The sequence below is a fragment of the Neodiprion pinetum genome, chromosome 5, assembly GCF_021155775.2.
Source record: "Neodiprion pinetum isolate iyNeoPine1 chromosome 5, iyNeoPine1.2, whole genome shotgun sequence".
Taxonomy (NCBI): Eukaryota; Metazoa; Arthropoda; class Insecta; order Hymenoptera; family Diprionidae; genus Neodiprion; species Neodiprion pinetum.
Genome location: NC_060236.1, coordinates 1,182,783 through 1,208,557, shown reverse-complemented (window position 1 = coordinate 1,208,557; position 25,775 = coordinate 1,182,783). Strand labels below are relative to the sequence as shown.

Sequence of the window (25,775 nt, the reverse complement as noted above, 5' to 3'; positions counted from 1 at the left end):
TCATGCACATTGCAGGAAAAACGCAATTGAGAAGAAAAAGAAAAAAAAAAGAAACGAAACTAAATTTCTGAAACGTGTTTCTTTACTCAAATTCAAAGGTACTTTCAGTCAATATATACGAAAATTCCGTTCGACAAATAGTTAAATTTTAGTTTCGTTGGATTATTATTACATTGGATTTCGTTGGTTTCGTCTCTGGATTAAATTCAATTATTCAAACTCGGTAACGGATTTCTTTGGACACTTTTGCGACGTCCTAAAGTCTGCACACCTATCCAACTGTAAATAATTCATGATAAATCCATCGAGGTGTATCGAAGTCCGAAAAATGAAAAACGCGACAAAGAAAGTCTCCGCGTGATTTCTGCAACCGATTCCAAAATTTGGCCGCAAAAATCTCGTCGTTTTTTAAATCCCAGTGCTGCACGCGGCGCAAATTCAGACGCAATTCGCTGCTGTATTTGCATGACTTTTTTTTAACAACGCGTGTGTGTGTGTGTGTAACCTACGCACGATGTGCAGATATTTAGAGAACGCTCGAGCTGTGGCTGACTAACTTTAAACTCTATTTTAGAAAGAGCCGTTGCTGTTGGCCACCAAAATTATCCACCTCTGCAGTTTACAACCTTTAACATTATAATATGTCCCACCGGGTTTATGCGCGGAATAATACGCGGGTCTGCGGTGCTGACTCAAACTAAAGTCGTATTAAATTAACACGCGCAATATTGCCACAGCTGCAAGCTGCAGCAGCTGCGTGTTATTCGAAAATGTGATATAACGGCGTTGAGGCGCGAGAGCTTTTAAATATCTAAAACGTGTCCGTCTTTTCGCCTTTCCATAAAAAGCTAAGGTTGCCAGCTTTATCCGGTTTTCGAATCGGGGGGAAAAAAGGAAAGCTCGGGAGGTAAGGAAGTGATGGCGTCGCGGGTAAAACCGGCGGCTCGATCTCGTGCTTGCAGCTTGCGTGCGCGTTACGCGCGGTCACGTGACAAACGATCTACCCTGTATATATATATATATACGTACGTACATAAATATACGCATACGTACGTAAATGCATGCACACATACGCCGGACGCTCGCGCAGACGACCCATATATTTATAAATGGCGAAATTTAATACCCGACTGCGAGTAGACGCATTTTTCCAAGATCTTACGATACGCACGGACGGCTTCTTCGTCGCAAAAGAAAAATAGAAACAAGAAACGATTCTCTCACGGCTAATTCGAGAAGAAAAATGAATCTGTCAAACAACATCGAGACGTTTTAAAGAAATAACGATTTAATAGCTTGTGCAAAAATTTTCAATAATTTATGGTGATTGATTACCGGTTTTTTCGGGTTTTTGCCCCCCCCCCCCTCTGGTTTCTCCTCCATATTTAATGTATCAGGAGACTATTGTTCGGCAATTTTTTGCTCCCCGAACAAGTTACTCGATCTCACGATCGTGATATCACGCAATGCGTGAGCGTAAAACGCTCTTTAATCTTTAATCTTTCATCTTTCATCTTTGAATGAACGACGAGGCGGGGATAAAACGTCGATCGGTCCAACAATGGAACGACGATGATCGCATGTTTCGAAACCCGCGCAAAATCCTCTATTCTCTTGCCTTGTTATAACACACACGTTTTACCTTAACGGGAAACAGAGCCCCAAATCCGAATGTGTATGCAGACTTATTGTCTTCTTAAGACTTCGTCATGTCTCTCTATGACTCATGAATTCCAGCTGGTCTCTGGAGGAGAAAATTTGCGTACTTTCGGTTGGTCGAAAGAGACGAAAAAAAAAACAACAAACCTCCAAAAGTGCATATATTTATTTCGTCGCTTACCCATTATTCAATTATTATCGGCAAATTCTCCAATTGTAACTTGGACTCAAAAAGGTATTTCATTTTCTTATTTACCAGGTATGCAATGGGTAATTATGTTAGGTACAGTAAAACGTGGTGCATAATTGCCGATGGTAAATTTTAAGTCTATCACATTCTTTCAGCTACAAATAAGGCCTTGACATCAATTTTCTTATCACACCTTTACAAAAGTCAAATTTCAGCAACATTCTCGTATGAAAATATAAATCGAGTGACCAAATATTTTGGCTAACCTGCAGCTAAAAATTTCGTTATCATATAGTTTTTGGCCATCGTAAAAAATACGAAACTAGCTGTTCGAGACTGTGCACAGTATAAACTACAAATAGAACATTCTCCTCTTTGTCTGAGTACCTAAGCCAAATTTACAGGTCGGGTGTAAATCGTTGACGAAAGAAAAGTTGAAAAAAAAAAAAAACAAGCAAATAGGTACAATATTATTATTTTAAATTCTTGTCTTTACACTCGTCTACAATTGCGTCTATGAGTTTGCACCGAGATTCGCTTTACACGGGAATATATCTAGATAAAAGTGCTTGAAAATGGTAAATATACGAATAATATATACTCGGATGTATCGACCGAGTTATCTGGATCTTTAGTTTCACCAATTGATCGAAAAATGTTCGGCTCCACAAGTCATTTGCGCAACGAACTGTGAAATAGTTGCGGTGAATTCCTTGCGATGTAATTTTCGCTCACGCAAAGTTTAATGCGGGATCGTGAAAAATAAATGGCGAGGATTCCTGGTCCATAATTAAATCCCGATTCATCGCGTATAAGAAAGATTTTTGGCTCGCGTTTAGGCTATCCCTCGATCTGACTAAACATACGGCTAAAAATATACCCGACCGGTGTCTCGGGGAATAAGAATAAGAATAAGAATAAGACGAAAAGATCAGGCGTGCATGGATTTGTCAAACCGGCCAACCTGCAGCTGCACGAATCCGTTGAGCAACTCGTCTCAATCCCTGGCCAATTTTAATTTAAGACTGATTGACTACCCTCAAATGTCACTCTCCGCATTCCGGCTTCACTTTGATTATACCTGCAGATACTTCGTTCATCTGCAGATCGAAAATTCGGAGCTGAGTTCAAGTTCCGGATTTGAAAAGTACCGAAGGCAACAAATTCCGACAAGTCAAAGTTCCGAAAATGAGAAAATTTAAAAATCGTCAACATCGAAAAACCGGATGAGCGAATTTTTATCTTTGTAAAATTTCACGACTTTGATCTTTCTTTGTTTCGGATTTACCATATTTTCACATTCGGAATCCTGGCCATTCCGATTTTCGGTTTTTATCATTTTTTACACCCACTCGTCGAGCAAACTACGCCGTGTGAGTATATTTTATTTTTCGAAACTTTGCCCTATCGTGACTTGAACTTTCGGAACTTTGTTCCGTCCGCTCTCCGACCATTCGAGACTTTGCTGTTTCTTCAAAGTTTCATTTCTTCGCATCAAGTTGAATTAGGCGCGCATTGGAAACCTTTCAAATTCGGAACTTCAACCCTGTACCGAAAATTCGCCCCCAACTTACCTGTTAATTAACGCACCTGGACACCTACGTAGGTGTGCTTTCGACGCTTTTCCGTGCGCACGTAAGCCGTTGGCTTCTAACCGCGAACACCGGTTATAAATTAAATGCCCGTTACGCGCGGTTACGTCGCGGCGATTATGCTGTTGCGTTTAATAACCATTTCGATTAACTGCACGGGCTTAACCACCGGCCACGTGTTCTTCCTCGTCGACAAGGTCAACCTTACACTTCGCGTTGCTCGCTAAATCACGTAATTCTAAAACAACTCCACAGCGATGCACGTGCACTTATGCAACGAGAACGAACCGCAGTGCGGGACGCAGGGTTTCAATTTCCACGATGTATTTCTACGGCTTGTCTACTTACGCCTATGGATACTTCCACGTTACTACTTTACACGGGGTTAATCAGACCCAAGAAAATTTCGGAGCTTTATTACTGTGCGCAACGTTACGTTAAACGCAGTTACGACTCGAACGAAATTCTGAGATGAAATTCAACTCCGATCTTAGTTGTAGCAAAAAACGAGAACATAAAAAAAAAAAAGAACTACTTCGTCTTCGAAGAAACAAAAAGTGGCACTTGCATCCTTTCTGAATTCCCCTCTTTTCGATCGCGGTAAATTTCCTTTTCGTACGTAAAAACTTTTCATTCGATCCTTGTCAAATTGCCGCGTATCTCGATCGGTTATTGAGTAACCGGATTCGCCTGCGGAAATACCGCGGCAACGTCGCGACTCTTTAGGTCTGCGTTTGCGCGTAGGATAGACGCGCGTGGTCTTCATGAATGGGCCAAGTTGCGGAGCTGCGTAGAAACGCGAACGCGTCTTGGACCGTCCGCAAGTGGACGGTTGTTATTCGGTCACGTCCGTTGCGTCGAAACGTCGCCGGTGTTGTTACGTGTTACGTGGGGTTTGCGTAACCCGGTAATAACAACACCGGACAACGACGGCATCCACCCACCACCACCGCCTCGCTCAGCATCGATCGTTGAACCATACATGAGGAAAGTACGCGCATCTCGACGAAATTAATTCAATTGATTGTTAATTTTGTTTTTTCCTATTTTCAACCCTTTTTTTTTTTTTTTTTGTTTTTTTTTTCTCAGGTGTCCATGTATATTTCTAAATTAGTTGGATGTGTGAGTAAAAAAAAATCGGCTCGCACCGGAATTCGCGAGTCTCTTTGACGGACAGCGAAATTATGCGCCTTATCAAAGACAAACGGGCAGCTGGTAGAATCGAGATCGAGATGAACGCGGATAAAGTCGGTTGATTCCGGATCCTCTTACCACCGCAAACTTGCTAAATCAAGATCGAAACTACGTGATCTTTGCAGGTCAAAGTTTTCGACGTCGTTGCAACGATGCGTTTTCAGAAAAGATCCACAAACAACGAACCGGAATTCAATTGACGAACACAAGTTTTGTAAATTCAACCAATTCGATTGTTCCAACACTCGCAAAACGTTGACTTCCGTTTCTACGTTTCCTTGCCAATTGTTAAAACTTCAGCCTCGTGAGAAAAGCGACCGTGGAAGAAATCGGATCAAGTAATGATCGAAGATGAATTTTGAAAGAATTATCACTCTGAGCCCTTTTTTATAACCCAAGAACGGTAACACGGTGCGTAAAAAAAATTTAAATTTCCCGCCACGAGAGAACAGCTTACGTTTTCGACTCGAAACCCCGACCGTAATTCAATTTCATTATTCGAGAATAATAAAAAAAAAAAAAAAACGAAGAAAACGAGATGGGATTCGCAATATTGGGGCGTTTTTTCACCCCCCCAGTTACCGAAATAGGTAACCAAAATTGAATAAGAAATACCGTTAACGTTCCAGGGTGCATTCCGTATAAAATCGGCAGCCGACGGGATTGGGCGACATGTTATAAAATGAAACGTAGGTAGATAGGTAAGTTATATCACGCGGCGCATCGCGATTAGGTTTCTGCCAGCTGATTCACGCCCCGGTCACTCGACGAGCACGTGGTAAAATATAAGCCTAGGTTATACTCGTATAAACGCATAATTCGAGAGCTTAAGTGTGTTGGTACGGCATCGCGCGCATGTTCACTCGGTTTCATTCATTCGTTGGATAATCGTCCGGTTCCTGTTTGCCGTTCACGGTCACTCCGAGCAAAGCAAAAGCTGCCGCCGCAGTTCCAAACCGACGCTCTACGCCGAATGTGCAGCGACGATGACAATTACGCCTCCGGCCTCAAGGTTCCGCGTAGCGGCGTTGGTTCTTTTTTTTTTTTTTTCATTTACTCTTATTTATTTATACAGTTACGGTGCCGATGATGACGACGCGCTTTTGCCTCATCCTCCTTTTATCCTCCTTTTCTCACAATTTCTTACACCTGCTGCGTCATCTTCTGACCGTTCCTTTCTTCAGGGTGTTTATACAGCTGGAAAACTTGGAAATGTCATGGAATTTTTGTTCCAAATATTTTAGGCCACCCTGTTTCTTCCTCCGAAGCTTGTGTAGTGACGGTAAATGATTCTTGTGGCAAATCTATAAGACACAGCAACGTTTTTTTTTGTTTTTTGTTTCTAGAGCTCGTCGAGGATTTGGAAACTTTTGAACGTAGCTTTCCTTTATCTGCAAGAGTTTAGTCAGCGATCGCTTAAGTTCGTGATCCCCGGCCGACTCGGCTTACAAATGTCCTTATATTTTAAATAACTATTGATCCGGAAGAGGCTGAAGTTGGTAACGTTAACGTAACGGAACATCGGGATGAAAAATCATCATTACAGAATTTTGGAAAGACTTTCTAAGAGTTCGATTTTAGAAACACAAGTATGTTTTGTTTATCATGGATCGAGTAAATTTCAACTTATTTTCAAGTTACCAACTTCGACCTCGTTGATCCGATTCTAACGAGATAACACAGCGAGAAATCTGGTCAGACGTTGTAGCTACCCATTGAAAAAAAAAAAAGAACCAGAATCGGTTCAGCAGTTTTCGAGATATAAACGAACACATAGTCATGGACAAGTTTGAGTTTAGGTATCGAATACGTAGAAGAAGAGAAGAGAAGATGTACATATGCGAACAGTGCAAGGTCTTGCGTATAGTACGATAGGTACTTGCGTGATGTTTGAACAGCGTATGTGATTAGTGATTCGGGTATATAACGTGATGTATCAGGCGTGTGTGTGTGTACGTATAGATTTAACGCGCACCGTTAATAATAATTACTCTTTCAGCAAAGTCGCATGAGCCCCAAAGTTGGGAGGACCGTTTATATTGCGCCGTTGGTTGGTTATTATACCCAATTCCGCGGAGAGAGGGAATAATCGATAATTAAAGTCGTGTTGTAATCCTACTTTTATCGACCGAGCAAAACTCACCCCATCTCATAATGTGTAGCAATGGCTATGTGTCTCTGAGAAGCACACATTTTTTACGATTTTCGAGACACGAGTAACTTGCCTGGAAGTTTGAACCCTTTACGTTCGTTTGTTTATTCAATATAGGTAGAAAAAGGGTGAATTTATTCGGTCGGTAAAGGTAGGAGTACTACGTGAGCTTAATGATGTTTGCGATAAATAAAAATAAAATGTACGACTAAACGAAGACAATCGACTATTATCGAATCGGCCATGGTCACGATCGCTTCTTCGGTCACTATATACGCGTGTACAAACGACTTGCGTGTCGTTTTATTGCATCGGATCAAAGTCGCGTTTCTATTATACCGCACGGCGTTGCAGTATTGCGGTGTCCGCAAGATTATTCTGGAACAATTACGCGCAGCGTGAAAACTGGAATCAGGCAATAAAAGGCACGAGAGGAAAAGGTCCGAAGAATTCTACTCACAGCTTGCAGGAAAAATATAATCAGCGGCTCGGAATTTTCCTGTTTTTGAATTTTCCGTTCTCAGCTGGGATTGCAGAGAAATGTTTATTATAATTCTACGTTTGTTCGACAGAAATGTGAGTCGAAAAATAACGTCGTTTCGCCGAAGCCTCTCAAAGGCTGTAAACCGCTGATTCGTTATGATCAATATCTAGCCGTTCCGGCCGAGCGGCGATAAAACGATATCTCTGGATTTGTTACACGTATACTACACATATTACTCTCTCCGATAGCTCTAGAGATAATTACATTTGTGTACATGATATTTCAACGAAATTTCAGTGCGTCAAACGCACAGATTATACACACATACGTACGTATGACGAGGACACAAGGGTGACCGTGTTTAATTTTTCCCGGTACCAACGTGCACCGTAATTCAGTCGATTTAGCAAACGTGTCATTCCCCATTAGATCTGCAATAATTCAACAATTTGAATCGTCATTTGTCTGGGATTTGATCGTGCAGGACAAGGGTCATGTTTTCGTATCAACTTGTGAACAAAGTTTATACAGTTGACGAGTATCGACTTATCGAATTGTGCAATTAGGTGATAAACGTGTCGATTATAAAAATCTTTTAATCGTGTTCGCTACCCGCGCTATTCATTCGAAATATTTACGCAATGATCCGGGATCGATACACGTATCGGTGTCGGTTTTTTAATTATCGTACACCGTGTGCTTAAAATCGCTGTTCACGCAGCCCGGCCTGCAATTAATGATAAAAAACGTAGACTAATCTCCTAGAAATTTTCCCCATGGTTTTAACCGTCAAGATTTATTATCACACCGAATAAGAAATATTACCCTTCCGGTTTATTCGGCCCCGCAACGCTGCTGCTCGGGATTATAATGGAAAACGCTTGTGTAACACCGGATATTAAGTTTACCCTGAACCAGGACCGGGGCATTGAAGCGGGAGCTTTGCGGTAGCTTTGCGGGTAAGGGCGGAAATGCGGAGGAAAAAAGACTCGCTGTAAAAGACAAGATTTTTATGTATAAATATTCACTCGCGAAACGTACCTCCATAAATTGCACCTCTAATACTACGCGTGTACTATATTATGCATTTTCTCTTATCCTCTTTATTACGTACTTGAATTTGCAAGTTTATTTTCCCTCGTCATTGTTCGCAGATGTTCGTAACACGTCGATGAAAGAATTTTTCCGAAAAACGTTAAAAAATAATCACGCAATCTTGCATCATTTTTCTCGTTGTATTTTATTCTTTTGCATTTTGTCGCGAATCGCCGTCGAAGAAAATAAACACAATAAAACGTTACCCAACTTTCCTTTTCGCAAATACCCCTGCGATCATTCCGACGGATCGATAAAACTCTTCCCTTACTTTCTGTTCCAGATAAACTCATCGCCCAGGAGTCGAATCGAACCGTAGCTGCGACAATTGAACGAGTTGTTAACAAGTATCATCGTTCATGGCTGGTGAGCGCATACATATACATATATACATACACACATATATATTCCCGCAACATCGTACATAATTTGACAATATTATTACAATGCTCTACGCGACATCTCACCGTACGTCTCGACGTTATTAGGAATACGAAAAGTAGAAGAAGTAAGAGAAAAGAAACGGCAGCAATTGCAATTAAAATTTACAAAGTCATTTCGAAAAAAAATTGGCCAAAAAAGAGACGAAGAGAGAAATTGCGTGGGCGGCGCGAGCTTTATTCTTCTCGAAAGCTCCGCCGGCAGCGTTATGCGGTAAGTAGCGGCTTCCCGATCTGGTCGGCCTCGCGACCTTGCAGAAGCCCGCTTGCGTGACTGTAGATGTCCCCACTCGTGTTCCTACCCCCTCCCCCTCCCCCCCCCCCCCACCCTTTCTACCACCCCCACCCACGTAGATCATACGCCCATGCATGCACGCCACGGACGCAACACACTCGAGGATATACGCACACCTCGACTATGTAAGTCGGCACATGCTGGCCTCGCGTATCAGTTTCGCCGCGATACTCGGTGGGTGTGCATCTCCGGACGAAATACGAGAAAAAAAAAAAAAAAAAAAACACACACACACACACACACGTATACGACTAATAATAATTTATAATAATAATAGTGATAATAATCTGAAACAGTGGTTAGATTTGGTGTTTTTCTTATCTAGCCACATTTTAAAAAGTATTTCTCTTCCGAACGAGGAATAGAAAATTCAACGAGAGACCGTACGAAAATATTGAACGCAATTTTTACACGAAACGAAAGATCTATTGAAGATAAATAATAGCATTAATTATATTGATAATAATATTAATAATAATCTTTTAATCAAAAACACCGAGTATTATTATATCTACATTGTATAATTACAGAATTCTTTCCGGATTCTTTGTTTTTTTTTTTTTTTTCTTTTTTTCATACTTTTATACGATATCATATAATTCACGTTATAATTATAATCGTGCGATCGTCGATTGATTTTTTTACAATTTTATATCCGTACACATAACGCAAGTAACGTATAACTGTGATAACAGTATAAAAAAAAAAATTGTAAAATATTATTATAACAATACGAAGTGACAAGTGCGGCGTGTTTTTCTTTTCTTTTTTTTTTTTTTTTGTTCTTGGCAAGTTATAAAATATAACCTGCGGTACGATTTACAATTTGTTCTGGAAGATTTTTCTTGTCGTACGTCGCAATAAAATTCATCAGTGTATTGCCGGCTGTACGAAAACTCGAGGAACACAAGCAACGAGGAAAAAAAATAGACGACGGTATAAATTAGTTGTGAAACGGCAAATTATACATTCGCGGAAGTGTTTGTTAACGTATTATTTTAACCAGCCAGAGCGAGAAAAGCTCTATCTTTCTCTTTCTCTCATTCTCTCAATCGTCGGGAAATTATTGCGATAATATACGAGTGCGATATATTATTATTGCGTGTAATTGGCTTTTGCTGCTATAATTGTTGCAAGTTATCACCGATCCGTTGAATTCAAATAACAAGTGAGTGGCGCTAATCATACATACGTATATACCTATATATATATATATATTTATACCGAATTGATTTATACTCGTAAAATAATAACTGCCCATTTTCTATCTTGATGAGGTTTTTCTCTTCCTTTTTTTTTTTTTTTTTTTATTTACGCATTCTGTCAGCTTTTCGAATTTTCTTCTATACTAATTTCACCTAGGGCAGAAAATTAAAATTATAAATAGAATATGTAACGCGCTTTTATGGGGAAATAAGTCGTTGATTGCGTATCGCTTTAATTATATTGAACTTAATATCGTATTGCGTGAGTTAAACCGCACCTAATCAACAGGAAAAAAATGCAGCCTGGAAAAAACAAACATTCGAGAAATATGTACCTGCAACACTGTACGTGTATACCTGTAATATGTACATAGGTGTAAAAATATAATAATGCAAAGATATTCATCATTTGTTATAACTTGGGATAAAATTCGCATTAATATTCATACCGTAACCGCGTGACTTTTTTCATTTACTCAAATTCTCGTCGTTTCTTTTCGTTCTCATTTTTATCACTATTTTCGCACCGCTTCTCGTCATATGATCAGTAATATTATTAACATAATTTCAGGTCAATTGATTATCACTTGGAAACTGAAACCCCATATTTAATAATGCACAACGGACAGGATTTTTTGCCAATTATAATTTGGTTTGATTACGAACTTTCTCTCTCTTTACTTCATTTATTTTTACAATACATATATATATATATTTATTTTTTATCAATCACACTTCGCGGCCATACGTTACGTTACTAATTGACTTTAAGAGATACAATTATTTTTCGTTTCCTATTCTTGTACGATCATTTTTTGCCACTCTCCCAGGATGGCGTGCCGCTCGCATGCATACATCTTATCGCAAATTCGTACGTTTCTTATTGAAATACACACACACACACACACACACACATTATATTCGCCTTTTCTCGCGATGCAGCTGTTTGCAAATTCGCGCACTTGTCAAAATAATATGCACCAGCCACTACCAGGCCGATGCTGTATACGAAACGAGTCGCGAAAAAAAACACATTCCACGGAACAATCCGTGTATCTGTCACAATGATACATGAGAGAATAAAAAAAAAAAAAAAAACAAGAAAATAAATTATAACAACACAATAATAATATGATTAATAATAATGCTAATGATACCTGCAATGTAATATTGACGATCGGAGAGTATTGCGAGGAAAAATTAATTATCTGTAAACAACTCGCAGGGTGGCACCGTTATTATCTGTATATATAGATATACATATACACATATATATGTATACACATATCGGACACATATGCGTAAAAATCTGCATGTCATATGTAAAGCTCCTTATCGGCATCTATTCGTATGTATACACGTATACATATTGTCTGCAGTGACGAGCGATATTTCAGTGGGAAACGCATGGAGTCGTATTATTATTATTATTATATACACACACATCGTGTTAAAGTTAGTCAGTAACGTCATTGGAACGATTAACGATGTGAAAAAAACGCGACGGTTTCTAATTTTTCAACCTTTCCCAGTGCATTTCTTCATGTACCTACGTATTGAATTTTTTTCTTTTTTTTTTTTTTTTGCAAGGAGAATATATTACATTTAGTGTTTTTTTGTTTTTTTTTTTAATCGATCAGTATAGTTTCAATGAATCGAGTCTGGGCATATTTACGTGTAATTTACACACATCGCTCGACAAACAACCGACCGAATAAATATGTTATAATGACCGCGGTAATTATCTTATCTATTTTAAAAGTTTGAAATGAACAATAAATGACAAATTGAAAAAACAAATGAAAGAAAGAAAGAATACACAATTTTTTTTTCTCAACCGCGCAAAAACGCGTTATCATAATATTACACCTCTGTACCCGAACCTTTGTGTCTCCTGATGAGAAAAATTAATTTAACGTGTCTTTTTTTATCTTTGTTGAATTTGTAATTTTTTTTCTGCACCATTCTCGATAATTCATTCACGGCACGCAGCTCCGATACAGCGGCTATGACGTAAAGAGAATAGTGATAATGATAATAACGGCAATCATCATACTCATGGTAAATGAATAAACGATCCTTTTACGCACGCAAGTATACAAATCTATACAACAACTTACAAGTATGTAGCTATCTGCCAAGTATATCCATGAAAGTATACATAATGAACGATTTTTAAATCATTTACGATATTGTTATGCAAACATGGAAACTCCGTTATGACGTCCGTGACACGTCGTAACGGAAAAAAAAATTACGGATTGTCCATCTTTTTTCATAATAAATAATTACCTGAAGCCCGGAACATCTGAAAACGTAACAAAAATAAAAAAAAAGAAATGAAGCGCATTACTACATCTGCAGAAAAGATAGATTGGATGCGATAAACGCATACAAACATTGTATAACATACATAAATAATGACCGTTATGTAACGCAATTTTATAAACAGCGTCTATCCGTTCAATGGTAATTCGTTCAACACGTGCTCGAGATAAATTTTTCACGATCACGATTTCATTTTTACTGTGTAATTATCTGCGTTCTTTGGTTTTTCTGCACTGATCCCCACCCCCCTTTAATTAATCTTTGTTAGTTTTATTCCGTACTCTATGTTTCTATTACATGTACCTTACTGCTAGTTCTTGTTCAAATTTTCGAATAATCAACAATCTAATTAATTAATCAATCAATCAATCAGTCTCTATGTTTCCTTTTCTCATTTTCCCTTTCTCTCTACCTCTATTTTAATATTTCTCTTCTTGCTCTCGAATAATTCTGCGATGAGCTGCGCAAAAGGATCGGAAAAAAATGTATCGTAAAACTTTGAAGAAACTTGTGTAAATATATTTCTACGCTTTATAATATAAGACGATAAAACGTTACTGGCACGTTAAATTGTATAGCTTGCGTTATTTGCGATTATTTGCACACTTACATTAGCAAACAAATTTATCCTTGCGGTGACAGACGGTTGGCTAAATTGTTACATATGAATATCCGCACGTGTATATTATATAACACATTATTATTATTATTATTCGTGCGTGCGTATACGTAATATAACTCACTCCTAATGTAAGATATACAATGCAAATATCCAATGCCGATTGTCGCAACTTTTTTTTTTAATTCTCCCCGGACAAATGAACTGTATTTAATATAATATAATATATATGCGAACATGTACGCAATAAGAAACATTTACTTTTACTTTCAGACGAGGTTGTGTCAAATATTTGTCTGAAAAAAATTACCATTATACTTCGTAAAAGGGTCTCCGTTTTTTTTTTTTTTTTTCTCACCCTTTTTTTTTACTCGATTATTATTTCAATTTTCTTTCCTTTCTTTGTTCTCAATTTCGTCCGAAAAAAATCATTACCGCTTCACTCTCGTTAAAGAAAAAATTTCAGGCACGTCATTAAACATTGTACATACATAAATATATATATATATATATATATATATATATATATATATATATATATATATATATATATACATGAAATTTTGTCTAGGTATTCGTATAAAAGCTACTGATGCGCATAAGATATTATCTATCGGTACATATTTACCCGTCGTGAATAATAAAAAATTCAGCGTGTGTACCCAACGCGGTTCTGAAATACAGTAGTTAGGTTTTTTCATTCTCTTTTTCTTTTTTTACGGGAAAAAAAATAAGATACAGCCAGAACGGCGAATTTGCGCGTTCGTGGCGGGTTATTTCCAAAAATACACCGTGCACGCGGAGAAAGATTTTATTCCGCCTGAAGTAAAATACGTAACAGCCGGTGTCTGGCATTCTTCGCCTTCGCTTCGTTTTCGTCGGAATTTTTGTAGAAAATTGATGTGTAGATGAGAGGTAAAAAACAAAAAAAAATTAGAGAAAAAGGAAGACTATAGAAACGAAAAATAAAAAACAATTAGGAAAGACAACTGTTTGTACAAAGTCTAGTTTGTATTATGCCAAACTGAAATAGTTTTCGTGATGGAGGAACAAATTTTAAAACACTGAATTTCAACTCTGAACACTTGATGATTTTATCAACAATATCAGTGAAGTTACGTTTAGTGTATATTCTAAAATTTTGTCATTGTTTTTACATGACAATGATCTACTTTTTTCTGGATCGTCAACTTATCATTTCTAAATTATAACCGTTTCGTGTGTAGGATTCAATGACGGAATAACAGCGTATTTGTTTGCTAAGAAATTGATCTCTAATAAATTAGTCGAAGAATTAATGACGTGTTACTTTTTTTTACGTTATTACAATAAAAAAGTGTGAATAGTTGAAATTGCGTGTTTGTAAAAAAAATTTTTCACCGCAAGGACTTATTCGAAATCAAATTTCGCTCGATTAGCGTCAGTTATGCACTTTTCAAAACCCGTTCTTGCACTTACAAATCCCGCACGAGTATCTCGGAATCTCGGCTTATTCATAGAAAACAGGAAATTAAATAGATGCAGGAACTTGTTTCCTCGTTCTCTGCTCAGCGTCTAGACTCCAGAAACTAGCTTCATCGCTATTCGGTATCTTCTGGCAGCAGGTGTAACGGCACCGTATACACAACGCAAATCCGCTCGGCGTTATAAAAATGTCAACATATATATAACTGCGTGTTTAAACAGTTTCCATATGGGCCATCCCAACAAATCCTGTACGCAAATCCGGCCTCCAAATTTTTTATGTCTTCTTTTTACGAGTTCTTAAGTGTCAACAAAGAGATTTCTCGAGTACGAAGGATCTCTGACTTCAGTTGATACGGGCTTTCGTAATTATTAGATTCTGCTTAGAAATTTTCCAATCTAATTAATCGGTTTAAAAAATGCGTGGGACAAAAAAATAAATTATCGAGTTTTTTTTTCTAACTCGTCGTTATTAGCGATACATTAAATAAAAAAATTAAACCTAAAATTTCAATTCCATCATCTGCTCCATCGCTTTTTGCAAATCGGATTTTCGTTTGGTCCTCCTTCACCTCCGATTCGCAGTTTCGGCTTGAGTAAAATTTGAAGGCTGTGAAAAACTCGAAAAACAAAAAAAGACATCAAAAATTTGGAATGGCCCATATATACCGGGACAATCTCTTGAAAGTTGAAAACGAACCGCGCACGCGCGAGTTTTATCGGCTGTTCGCGCAGGCTGGCCAACCCGAGTTTTCAGCCGTCAAACTCTTTCCGCCGGTGACGTGGTTCCTACGAATTTTCGAGGTTAGGATCTCGAACAATCGAGACGGCGACTCGGAAAGGTTTCGGAAGCATTTGTCGTCGGGGCGGAAAGTCGATTCTTCGAAGAACGGTCGGAACTTGACGCTTACGCTCTTTGAAAATTCAAACGCAGACATTTTGCGTAGGTTGGCCCGCCTGCGTCGCGGACAAGAATATCGCCGCGGGAACGTTTCGCCGACCAATGAGATTTAATCATTCGGCGCACGCGCCGTTGATTTTCAAGTTTCAAGAAATTCTCCCGGTATAAATGTTGTAAACGATACGCGACCTGGGCTACGGCGACGCCACTCTGGCGAGTGTGCGTGATGCATGGAGTGTGGAAGTATGTTTCGAAATACTGTAACACGACACGTGATTCCGTCTCTGGCACCGTTCGGCAAGGTCAAAGAACCGATACCTATACCCAGTACTTTACCTCGACACGGCCTCTTGTGGGCGGATGGGTATTACATCTGTGGACAATCGGATTACCCGCAACCAAAATGTCCGGGTCTTATCGCGCGATCGCATCGCTGCTCCCAAGTCGGGCGTTTTCGATGTTTTACTGCCTCAATTACACAGCTCTAATGTATTACGTTTAGCGATACTGCAGCAGCTGACGAATTGAGATAAACGGGTGGTCTACGCACCGTGCTGACTGTATTTTTCTATAGTTTTTTTTTTTTCTTTGTTTTTTCTCTCTATTCGCGTCACGAGGAAAGCTCGAAAAGAATCCGGTGAAAATCTGTGTCATTACAAATCGATAGCAAATGAGTACGAAGAAGCAGCCTTACGTGCTTTGATTAATTGATAAGAAGTACGGCGGCGGAAAGAAGGCAGCAAATTCGCATATCGGGTTTCGCCAAGTCGCACACCTGCACAGGTGGTGCTTCTCCTCGTAGGTTCTGAGCAGGTACGCGATTCTAATTGGCCTCCTCCGCCTTTACACGGTTCGACACAAATATGTGTAACGTGCGAGGGGCCGGTATCGGTAACACCGTAGGTATGCGATAATACACATACGCGAGGAGTGCGAGGCACGTTATAATTATGTGCATGTCTCGCGTCTCGTGCTTGAAAATTTTCCACAATCATGATCACGGAATGTGTACGTGTACGATAATCTGAGTGAATATAATTCCCAAACACGCCTAACGCCTGCCGTTTTTTTTTTTTTTGCGTATTAAGGAGTTATCCGCGGATTGGATTTTTCAATAATCGTTTTTTATTTTATTTTTTTTTTCATTTTGTTACTCCAGTTTCGTGATGTTTGCAAAGCGTTTGCAAGTGCTGTTGAACCTTCGTACGCGTTTTTCTCAAAACTATGTTTTCAAAGACGGTGAGCAAGATTTTTCGAAAACGGCTGAACCGAGCAGTCAAAAATTTTTCACACAAGCTTAATGAATATATTTTTCAGTTCTTGATCCAAGGTTTTTTCTCACCGACGAGTATTTTCTATTTTATAAACAAATTGAGGCGAAAATTTTTATGGATAATCGAAGGTTCTTTTAGAATCCGCCGTTTTGTTAAAAATTAATATTTTGCTTACTCCTTCGATCAAATACCCGATAATACCTTGTATTGACTAAATCTTTTTTGTTTTTCATTTCGGATGATCCCGTCCAGATATATCTTGCTCACCGCAAGACGCCTTTTATTACAGTTCCTCCCGGAGATCGGCTATAGCAGTGTTAAAAATCATTATTTTTACAACTAAAAAATATCAGAACGAAGTTCAATGTTACCCCAATATGTGTATCAATTTTTATATTAATAAGTTGAAACGTTTCTTGGTGAAAATTCCTTGAGAAATCGCATTTTTCAGCCTCGCTAACTGCGTATAACCCCTTAATGATGCAATGCCTATGATTCGGGAGTTGGAACGTTTTGGATGCGGAATCAGCCGCATCTCACCTTATCTCGTTATCTAGGCTCAGCATCGTTGCCTCACACTCACTCTGACTCGGTGTTATTTGTATACACGGGTGGAGGTATAACGTTATACGTATTTCTGTAATTCCCATCGCCAGAGTGATTAGGGCAAAATAAACACCCAATTTGTCATTGTCACTTTGAGAGTTTGAAAAGGAGAAAAAGTCGCTTTGATTAAAAATCAGAGTTTCCAATTACCAGAATTAAAGTTTAATTTATAACCACCGCGCGAAAATACCAGAGTTCAACCATCGCAAAAAGTTCGAATTGTAAAGAATCTCGTTGATTAATTCGAATTGCATCCTCCATAGGCAACGAATTATATAATGTTTACATTCTTACGATTCAGTTGCGATGCGAATTTGCGTTGTTTACACGTCGTTCAAAACCGCAAGAATATATTACGTGGAATATTCGCGATTCGGCAGATGTGAGTGGGGGAGCTTCGCAGATGCTATTTTAGATCGGTCGGCGGTGCTTGGCGATGAGTATAGCCTCTGAAAATATACCTGAGCTTTCCAGAAATTTTGAACAACGGTTCTTCTTATGAAACTTTTGTACATAAGGCGATACCTGCTCGAAATTAAACGTTAGATCAAAGATCCGATGCGAGATTTGAATGCTGCTACGATCCGGATGGGTTATACAATGAATTTATTCATCATACAGATATACTCATTTTTGCGTATTTAGGAGTTGAAAAAAAAAAACGGTGCGGAAAACGCGCGTAAAACTTCCACGCATGTCTGAAACCGAGGATATTTATTCACGGTGAGCTATTAATACAATTGTAACTAACGAGATAGACAGAAGGCTTGTTGTTCATATGCCAGGTATAACTTGTTTGCATCGCAGACTCTGCGTGACACAAAGTTATACGCGTTGAACGATTCGCCGTAGGTAAAGATAAACGTCACGCTTGCGACGAGAAATCGGCAACGCGTTTTTTTTTTTTATAATCTGTGTAATTTTTCGTACCGGCGATAGGTTAGAGTCCGTAGAGAAATATCTGTATTGAATTAAAGTAAAACTCCTTACGGAGTTCTTCTTTTTGTTCTTACTTTTTCCAAATTTATCTCTGAGCTTGCAAATATATAAATAATATAAATAGTTATATATGTAGATATAATCGCAGCATATGGGGGCGTTGATAACGCAAAGTGTAAAGTGTACGGCATACGGCGTGGATACACCATAGTATATATAACACGGTAAATTTGATCGAGAGTCATCAATAATCGTAAAATCGTTATCAATTTTTCCAGAATTCGAGTGGGCGTGATACTGAAACCGGAATTTACGGTAGCTTAAAAGCTTTTCAACCGGGCAATTATTGATCAAAAACTTGTAAAGACGTACGCATCGGTTTTTTTGAAATTCCAGCCTTCAGAGAGAAAGAAATTTGAGTAAAATATGATCGAGCTATTATACCGTCTTGAATGTGTCCGACGTGAACAAAAAAAAAAAACAAATGTACGACGCGTGAACTAATTTTCTTAGCAAGTTCTCACTCTTTATGTGATAAGGATAATAATGCATACAAATACGAGTTAAAAATTCGCCATGTTAATAAAACAAAAAAAAAAACTATGTGAACATATGATTCGTGGAGGTATTATCATTATTATGAAAATGAGAGAGAGTAGAAAACGTAGAGAGAAAGAGGAAGGAGGAGGGGGGGATGGAGGAGGAGGAGGAGGGGGGGGGGGGGTGGGGGGTTGAATATACACAGCGCGAGATGTGGAAAAAGTCGTCGGTTTCGCAAGTACACGTATATGTATAATCTCCTCGTTGTATTGCTTTTGCACAGGCGTCTATGTAATACATTCGCACATATCATACAACCGCAACGGGGCACGTAACGCGAATGCAAAGTAGCTGGCGTAAGTAGGACGGCTCCGCCCGTATATACATGTGTATATATATATATATATATATATATATATGAGATATGTAATATATATATATATGCGAATGGATGTTACATATATATACACACACACACACACACCCTCGTTGCGGAGATACATAGGTTTGAGATAAATATAGGAGGTGCACGTATGCACGCGATGATGCGGTGCACATGGTTGGCGAACGGTAGGACAAGAGAGTCAATCTTGTAATTGGTATCACCCGGTGATCTATTATTACGCCATCCACCACGTTGACCGGACCGCAAGCCGCCGTCGTCGTTCGGTTTTGATCCGCGATCCCCTCAGCCTCGCCTCGCGGCCAACGTGCCATTCTAATTTCGAACCCGGTGACCTTATTGCGAATCGCTACGTTCCGCAGACTCGTTCGTTCTTTGGAACGAGGCAAAGAGGCGGCCAGGAATCCCGACTCAAAGTTCATCGGGTCGCAGGTTACTCGAATTGGCTTCCGGAGTCGAACAGTCGACGCCTAGACGCTTGCTCGGATTTATAGGGCACCGAGCCTCGGCGACCTCTTAGGAACACCCGCAAGTGATGAGGAAACGGAAAAATCTTCTTACTGCCAATTTGCGCCTCGTGCGCCTAATTCGGATAAAGTAATTAGCTTGAAACTATCCCGTTTCATCCGAGGAATTCAATTTTATTTTTATCAGGTTATTCGTCCGGCAGCGAAGATGAGAAGTGGACAAGGAAAGATACAGAGAGAGAGAGAGAGAAAGAGAAAAAAGAGAAATAGCGAGGAAGAGGAAGTAGAAGAGATATTTACGACTATGCCTAACCCAATGCTAGTAGCCTAGCAACGAAAATGAAATGAGAAGGTTGCGTGTGATGCACGCTGTGTGGATCGTAAGGTACATACCTACCCTCCTTCCACCTACTTAGCCAGTCATCCGTCGACTGGCTCCCGTGTCGAGTAGCGTAGAGTGGCTTATAGTGGTTTATTTACGGTGCCTCGAAAGACCTGGATGCTACTGCATCTTTGGACCTGGTGCAGACCCAGTTTTATATTCGACGGTAGGAGAAAAAATTCTGCGTCACTGCCAAGTGGCCCGCGCTAGGTAGTCTCAAACTACGATCGTCGTCGTACCGTTGGCGACGACAATCATCTCATGGTACCGAATCTTTTCGGCTTTTTGATTTGGACGATTAAACGCTGAGGGCCAAGCGAGAGCGGAATTTTAACTCTCCGATTTCTGGGGCGAAAACTTGGGGAACATTAAGTGAGCTCAGTCATCAGCCGAGTATGTAACAACACTACTTATCCACACAAGTTGAAATGTTGTACCGGTATCCAGGTATACACGGCTTCTCGGTATTTGCTCGAGTGCATTAACGCCTGCGTCACATCTGACAACATACGACAAGTAACTGTGTTTGTTGCTTGCAGACGGGCGGACCACATGCCTGGGTGTAGATACGCGTACTTGCACATGGTAGGTTGTAAACCGACATCACCTCCCGTGCTCTCTTTGCCTTTCCTTCTTCTTCCTTTTCTCCTTACTCTCATTCTTTGGATTCTTACGACTCTTCCTCTTCTTACTCTTGTCTTTTTGTTCTTTCGCATAGCGTCATCGTAAAACTATGAGACCATCCGAATCGCGATTTCTTCCGTACATTCAAAGTACCTACACTGGTCTCTGTTGTCTACCAATGGAACTTGAGTTACGCGTACATTTGGAAAGACAAAGGTGCAATGGGACAAGGCTTCTGAACAACGATACAAGTCATTACTTACAAGCAGATACTGCTTTTTTGAAATTCCTATTTCCGCAGTGAGCACAGTTTCAGTCCGTCGTAACGCGGTACTGAAATATAGCGGCGATGATTCAATGCCACAGGTGATTGAGGAAATTGTTTTACGGCGGTGACGGAATAAAAAAAAAATACCGCTAACGCTCTTCCGTTGTGCAGACCGCAGTAGAGAGAATTGAAATGATTTATTTTCCTTCTACGCACAGAGCCTGTACGTGAGCCTGTGTACGCGAGCTTCGTTCCGTGAGTTGCCAGCTGGTACGAGTATCGTTTGAACCATCTTGGGAGTAGGGCCGAACCAACCAAACTCGAAATCGGAACGTAGATCCCGGGACCAAGGTGCATAGAAATGAAGAAGCAGGAAGGAGGCGAGGAGACGCAATCGATGGGCAGCAAGACTAACGCGCAGACAGAAATATGGAACAGAGTAACACGTCCGCGCCTCGCTATCTGGAGCAGGACTGGGTACAGTACGGCCGCGTATTGATCTGTCCGTCGCCTGGCACCGGGTTAGAGAAGAGGAAACGAGACGGTGCGAAGAGCGACGGCGATGACACCAATGGGTGGCGGCGGCACCCTGCGGCAGTCAGCAAATGGTGGTACTTTACATCCGAAGTTGCGGAAAAGTTCCTGGCCGATCCTTACAGGTGCGACGGTCGATCATCCTCACGTCACGCGCCTGGTAGATTAATTAAGGATCTCTGAAAGGACGAAGCGGTTGCCTAACATGAAAACATAGGAAAAAGTATTTACGGTTCTGCTTGGATTTTGTATTCGCGATTGTATAGGTGCTTGAATTTATTCATACACGGTCAAAGTCACTTTGAAGTCATCGCAGAGCGGAAACGGAAGAAACGGAAGTCAGAAATAAAGACAGAGAGGTGATCCTCAGTCTGTGGCGAGGGAGTGAATTTAGCTTTGTTAACTCGATGTGGCATTCAGCCATGATTTTGTCCGGTACCGGAGGCGGTTGCCAATTGGAAAAGCCGACGAGTTTCAGAAGGAGGGGTTTTTTTTCCCCTTCATTGATGGTAGAAAGCCAAGCCCGTGAGTGAAACGGCGCCTGCGTTGTAACGACGCCGCGTTTTTTGGGTCTTGCCAAATAACCCGTCAATCGTCAAGAGCTTAAGGCTTTCCGCCGGTTTCCCGGAACAATTACTATCGAGCTGGCGTCGCTTCGATTAGTCGATAGCGTCGACGTTACCGATGCTAAACCGAAAACGAAATTCAACCTGCACGTCGAAGAAACGTCGGTGATTCGAACTTGGAGCCTAGACGGAGATGACCCTCTTACACTTCACTGCATAGAGAAGGTACGCCGCAGTGCCTTCTGCATAGTGTAATTGATAGTTGACACGACAGCGTTCAGACCGAGGCCGGTTTATTGCGGAATTGAAAATTGCGCAACCCGACTGTAACTGACCCGGTTGGTACCAAGGCGACAAGCCAGCTCGATGCCCCGCAGCGACCCACCGACCCACCAATGCACCGGGAAATTATTACCGCGCAGAGAATACACAACTTGGCTCGTTAATACCGTTCTCCAAAATTGACGATCCCCGCGTTACTGACCGTCGTTAAAGGAGTAATTACACGGGATTTCAAATCATGGCGGAAAATCATCTCGGACATGCGATATACTGGATGAATTTTATGCGACAGCACTTTGCGGTGGGAGAGAAAGATCGAGGCTCTACCTTGTTGACCTTTGATCGAAATGGTCTGCGTGCAGCCGAGGACGGGGTTAAATTTCGAATCCAACCTCAGATATGAACGACTCGTGCACACAACGGCCACATGCGTATTCTTTCCAGTTTGAACCATGACGTATACTCGTATCGTCGGGTCGACCCTGACTGTAAGGGAGGCTGTATATTTTTAACTTTGGAACTTCTGAGAGGCGTGCGCGAGGATCAATACCTTGGCGAACCACATAGGCAGAGAGGTAACCCGGCAGCCAGACTTTAACCCATATATCAAGTTCTACCCGGTGGTGGCGGTGAAAAAACACGCTCGCTCTCTTCTTCAACGATACCCACCGCGCCACACAGATGCACGGTCAAGATACCATCGCGAGACGATAACGGTGACCTGGAACAGTTGGTTCGGAGTACAACTCGATGATGCTTCGTCTCCGTCGTTGAAAGCTCTAACAGCCTCTCTTACAATGGAGGAAACCAAGGCACGATTAAACTCTGCCAAGCCGAAGTCCGACGAATCGATCTCACACGATGCCGTCGCCCAGCTTCGCAGACTCCATGAAACTCAGGGAGAGTAACTGGGAAGATGCGGAGATGGAGATGGAGATGTCTTTTTCCACTAGTCCGTGATGTTCTCGCGCCAGGAAACGCCCTTCACGAATCTCCGGTCAAATTATCACGTAGCGTAAGGTGAACAAATTGCATGACGGTAAAGTTCAACGAGTTTCCAACCTCTTCGAATACACTCCGAAACAGTCTGAGCTCTTGGGATGCTAGTCCGTTTTTCTACCCTCTCTTACTTTCACACGCGTGGCATGTGAAAGCAAAAATTGCATGCCGAAACAGCGTGTGGCAATTCGTCGGTCCTGGCATTAAGGATGACGAAAATGCCAACTTTTTCGTTTACGTGTTAATACTGTGTCCGCAGCTCTGTCTTCGTCGCAGGTATGAAAAAACAGCGCTTTATTCACTGAATAATCAAATCGTACCACCGCTGGATTCGTCGTTCTCGAGTACAGTAGCGTCATTAATGGTCCTTTCATCGTGAAAACGCAGCTGATTTCTGATCGGCCTCGCGATTGAAGCAAATTGCGCAATCAGCAAGGGACCAGTGGAGAGCCTCAACTTCTGAATCCGTTCAATCAATACCGTCGGGTGGCTAATTGGGGAGTCTTTGCCATCCGCGCCTCTGTCCTGCCGGGTTGTCTTTTTCCTCCTTCCGCTTTTTTTACAGGTCGTCGTTCTTCTCGCCTTAGCGACCCGCCCACATTGAACGCCGCGTACAAACCCAACTCTCGTTAGCCCCGTTACCGCAGGCAACGCCGATAACCGTGTAATTTCGGAGCACCGAGTTGCGGTGGCACCCGACTACCAAACGCTAATTCATCGTCGCACCTACCTGGCCACATATATCGCAAACGGAACCAGTTGAAATTCAAACTCCGACTCGTGCAGGCCGCTCGTAGATTGGCTATCGCGGCTTCACGCCACACAATTTACTCGCACTTCCGTCGTTAAACCGTCCCGGACCTGAAACTCGATTTGACTAATCCGCAGAATTTTAAATAGACTCGCACCGCGAGCGGCTCGGGTCACTGATTTCGCAAAGGGTCGTTGCACCGTGGAGAAAATGTGATGCAATTTATGGTTTGGCCTATCGAAACTATACTACGCGTAGTTTTTATTACATTCGTGAACTCGCATGACATTTTTAATGGCTTGTTACTTTGACTTGATAATTAACGATGTCTACACTTTTCACCACTTTTTTCTTTTAGTCTACACAGAGTACATAGTCGTCGTGGATAGTTACCGTCATCCTGAAAATGTGTAATTTTTCTGTTCCAGATTCGCTGGCCTTTGCAGTCAAGGAGATTTCGGTGAGCAAAGAATCGTCCCGAGGCCCAACGCGGCTGAACCACTTGCAGCAACAGCAGCAACAGCAACAACAGCAGCAGCAGCAGCAACAACAACAGCAACAGATACTGTCGGTCGGGCCGTTGAAACGGCACAGCGGTGATTACTCGCAACCGAGATACGTCCACAGCGGTAAAATTCTCCTATCAAAGCCGAAGATGCACATAGAGGTGCAGGTGGCGTTAAACTTCGTGATATCGTACCTGTATAACAAGCTGCCACGTCGGAGAGTCAACATATTCGGCGAGGAGCTCGAGAAAGCGTTGAAGGACAAGTTCAAGGGGCACTGGTACCCCGAAAAGCCGTTCAAGGGCTCCGCGTTCCGTTGCCTCAAGACCGGCGACCCGGTCGACCCGGTCCTCGAACGTGCGGCCAAGGAGAGCGGCGTCCCTATCCAGGACATCCTCGAGAACCTTCCGGCCGAGCTCGCCGTCTGGGTAGATCCCGGCGAGGTGAGCTACCGCATCGGCGAGAAGGGCGCCGTCAAGATCCTCTACTCCGAGGCAGCCGATCCCCACGACGAGAGCTCTGCTGACCGCGAGGTCACCAAGACCTTCAACCCCGAGGCCCAATGCTTCAGACCCATCGAGGCCGTCGGCACGTCCCTTGGCGGACTCAGCCTCAGCCCCAAGTCCACCTCACCCTTCCCGTCCTCCGTTGGCAGTAGCACCAGCTCCGGATCCTCCACCAACCAGCAGAACGGCCATGGATCTGGATCCTCGTCCGCACCCTCGCCGACTCCCATCGCCAATTCCTTCAAGGGATCGCCGAGCCCCGTTCCTGCGTTCATCCCGAGGTCCGCGGCTCCCCTGACCTTCACCACGGCTACGTTCGCCCAGACAAAATTCGGCAGCACCAAACTCAAAACCAGCAGCAAGAGGGCTAACAGGTATTTTGCGCACGGCCCATGGTCGAGACTCCTGATGGTCGCCGGTCGGAGCCAAGACCATTTTCAAAGGTCTTAGACCCTTTTGTCACACTCTGGATGTCGAATGTTCCGTCGTTTGATTATTTTACACCATGTA

The 25,775-nt window shown here is 41.5% G+C and overlaps 1 protein-coding gene across 9 annotated transcripts in view; it reads left to right on the top strand.

The window, feature by feature from the left end:
• The window catches only part of LOC124219888 (protein Tob1), a 120,153-nt gene that overhangs the window by 74,947 nt on the left and 19,431 nt on the right, over positions 1–25,775 (top strand). For 3 of the 9 annotated variants that reach the window (XM_046628125.2, XM_046628126.2, XM_046628122.2), the window contains 2 exons: positions 8,650–8,732; positions 24,682–25,639. In XM_046628125.2, the coding sequence (XP_046484081.1) occupies positions 8,726–8,732; positions 24,682–25,639 (965 nt within the window). In that variant the 5' untranslated portion in view covers positions 8,650–8,725. Of the gene's footprint in view, positions 1–8,649; positions 8,733–9,318; positions 10,270–10,631; positions 10,652–23,337; positions 23,524–24,681; positions 25,640–25,775 lie in introns of those variants that run through there. The other 6 variants (XR_006883483.2, XR_006883482.2, XM_046628129.2 and 3 more) reach the window with 5 other exon arrangements.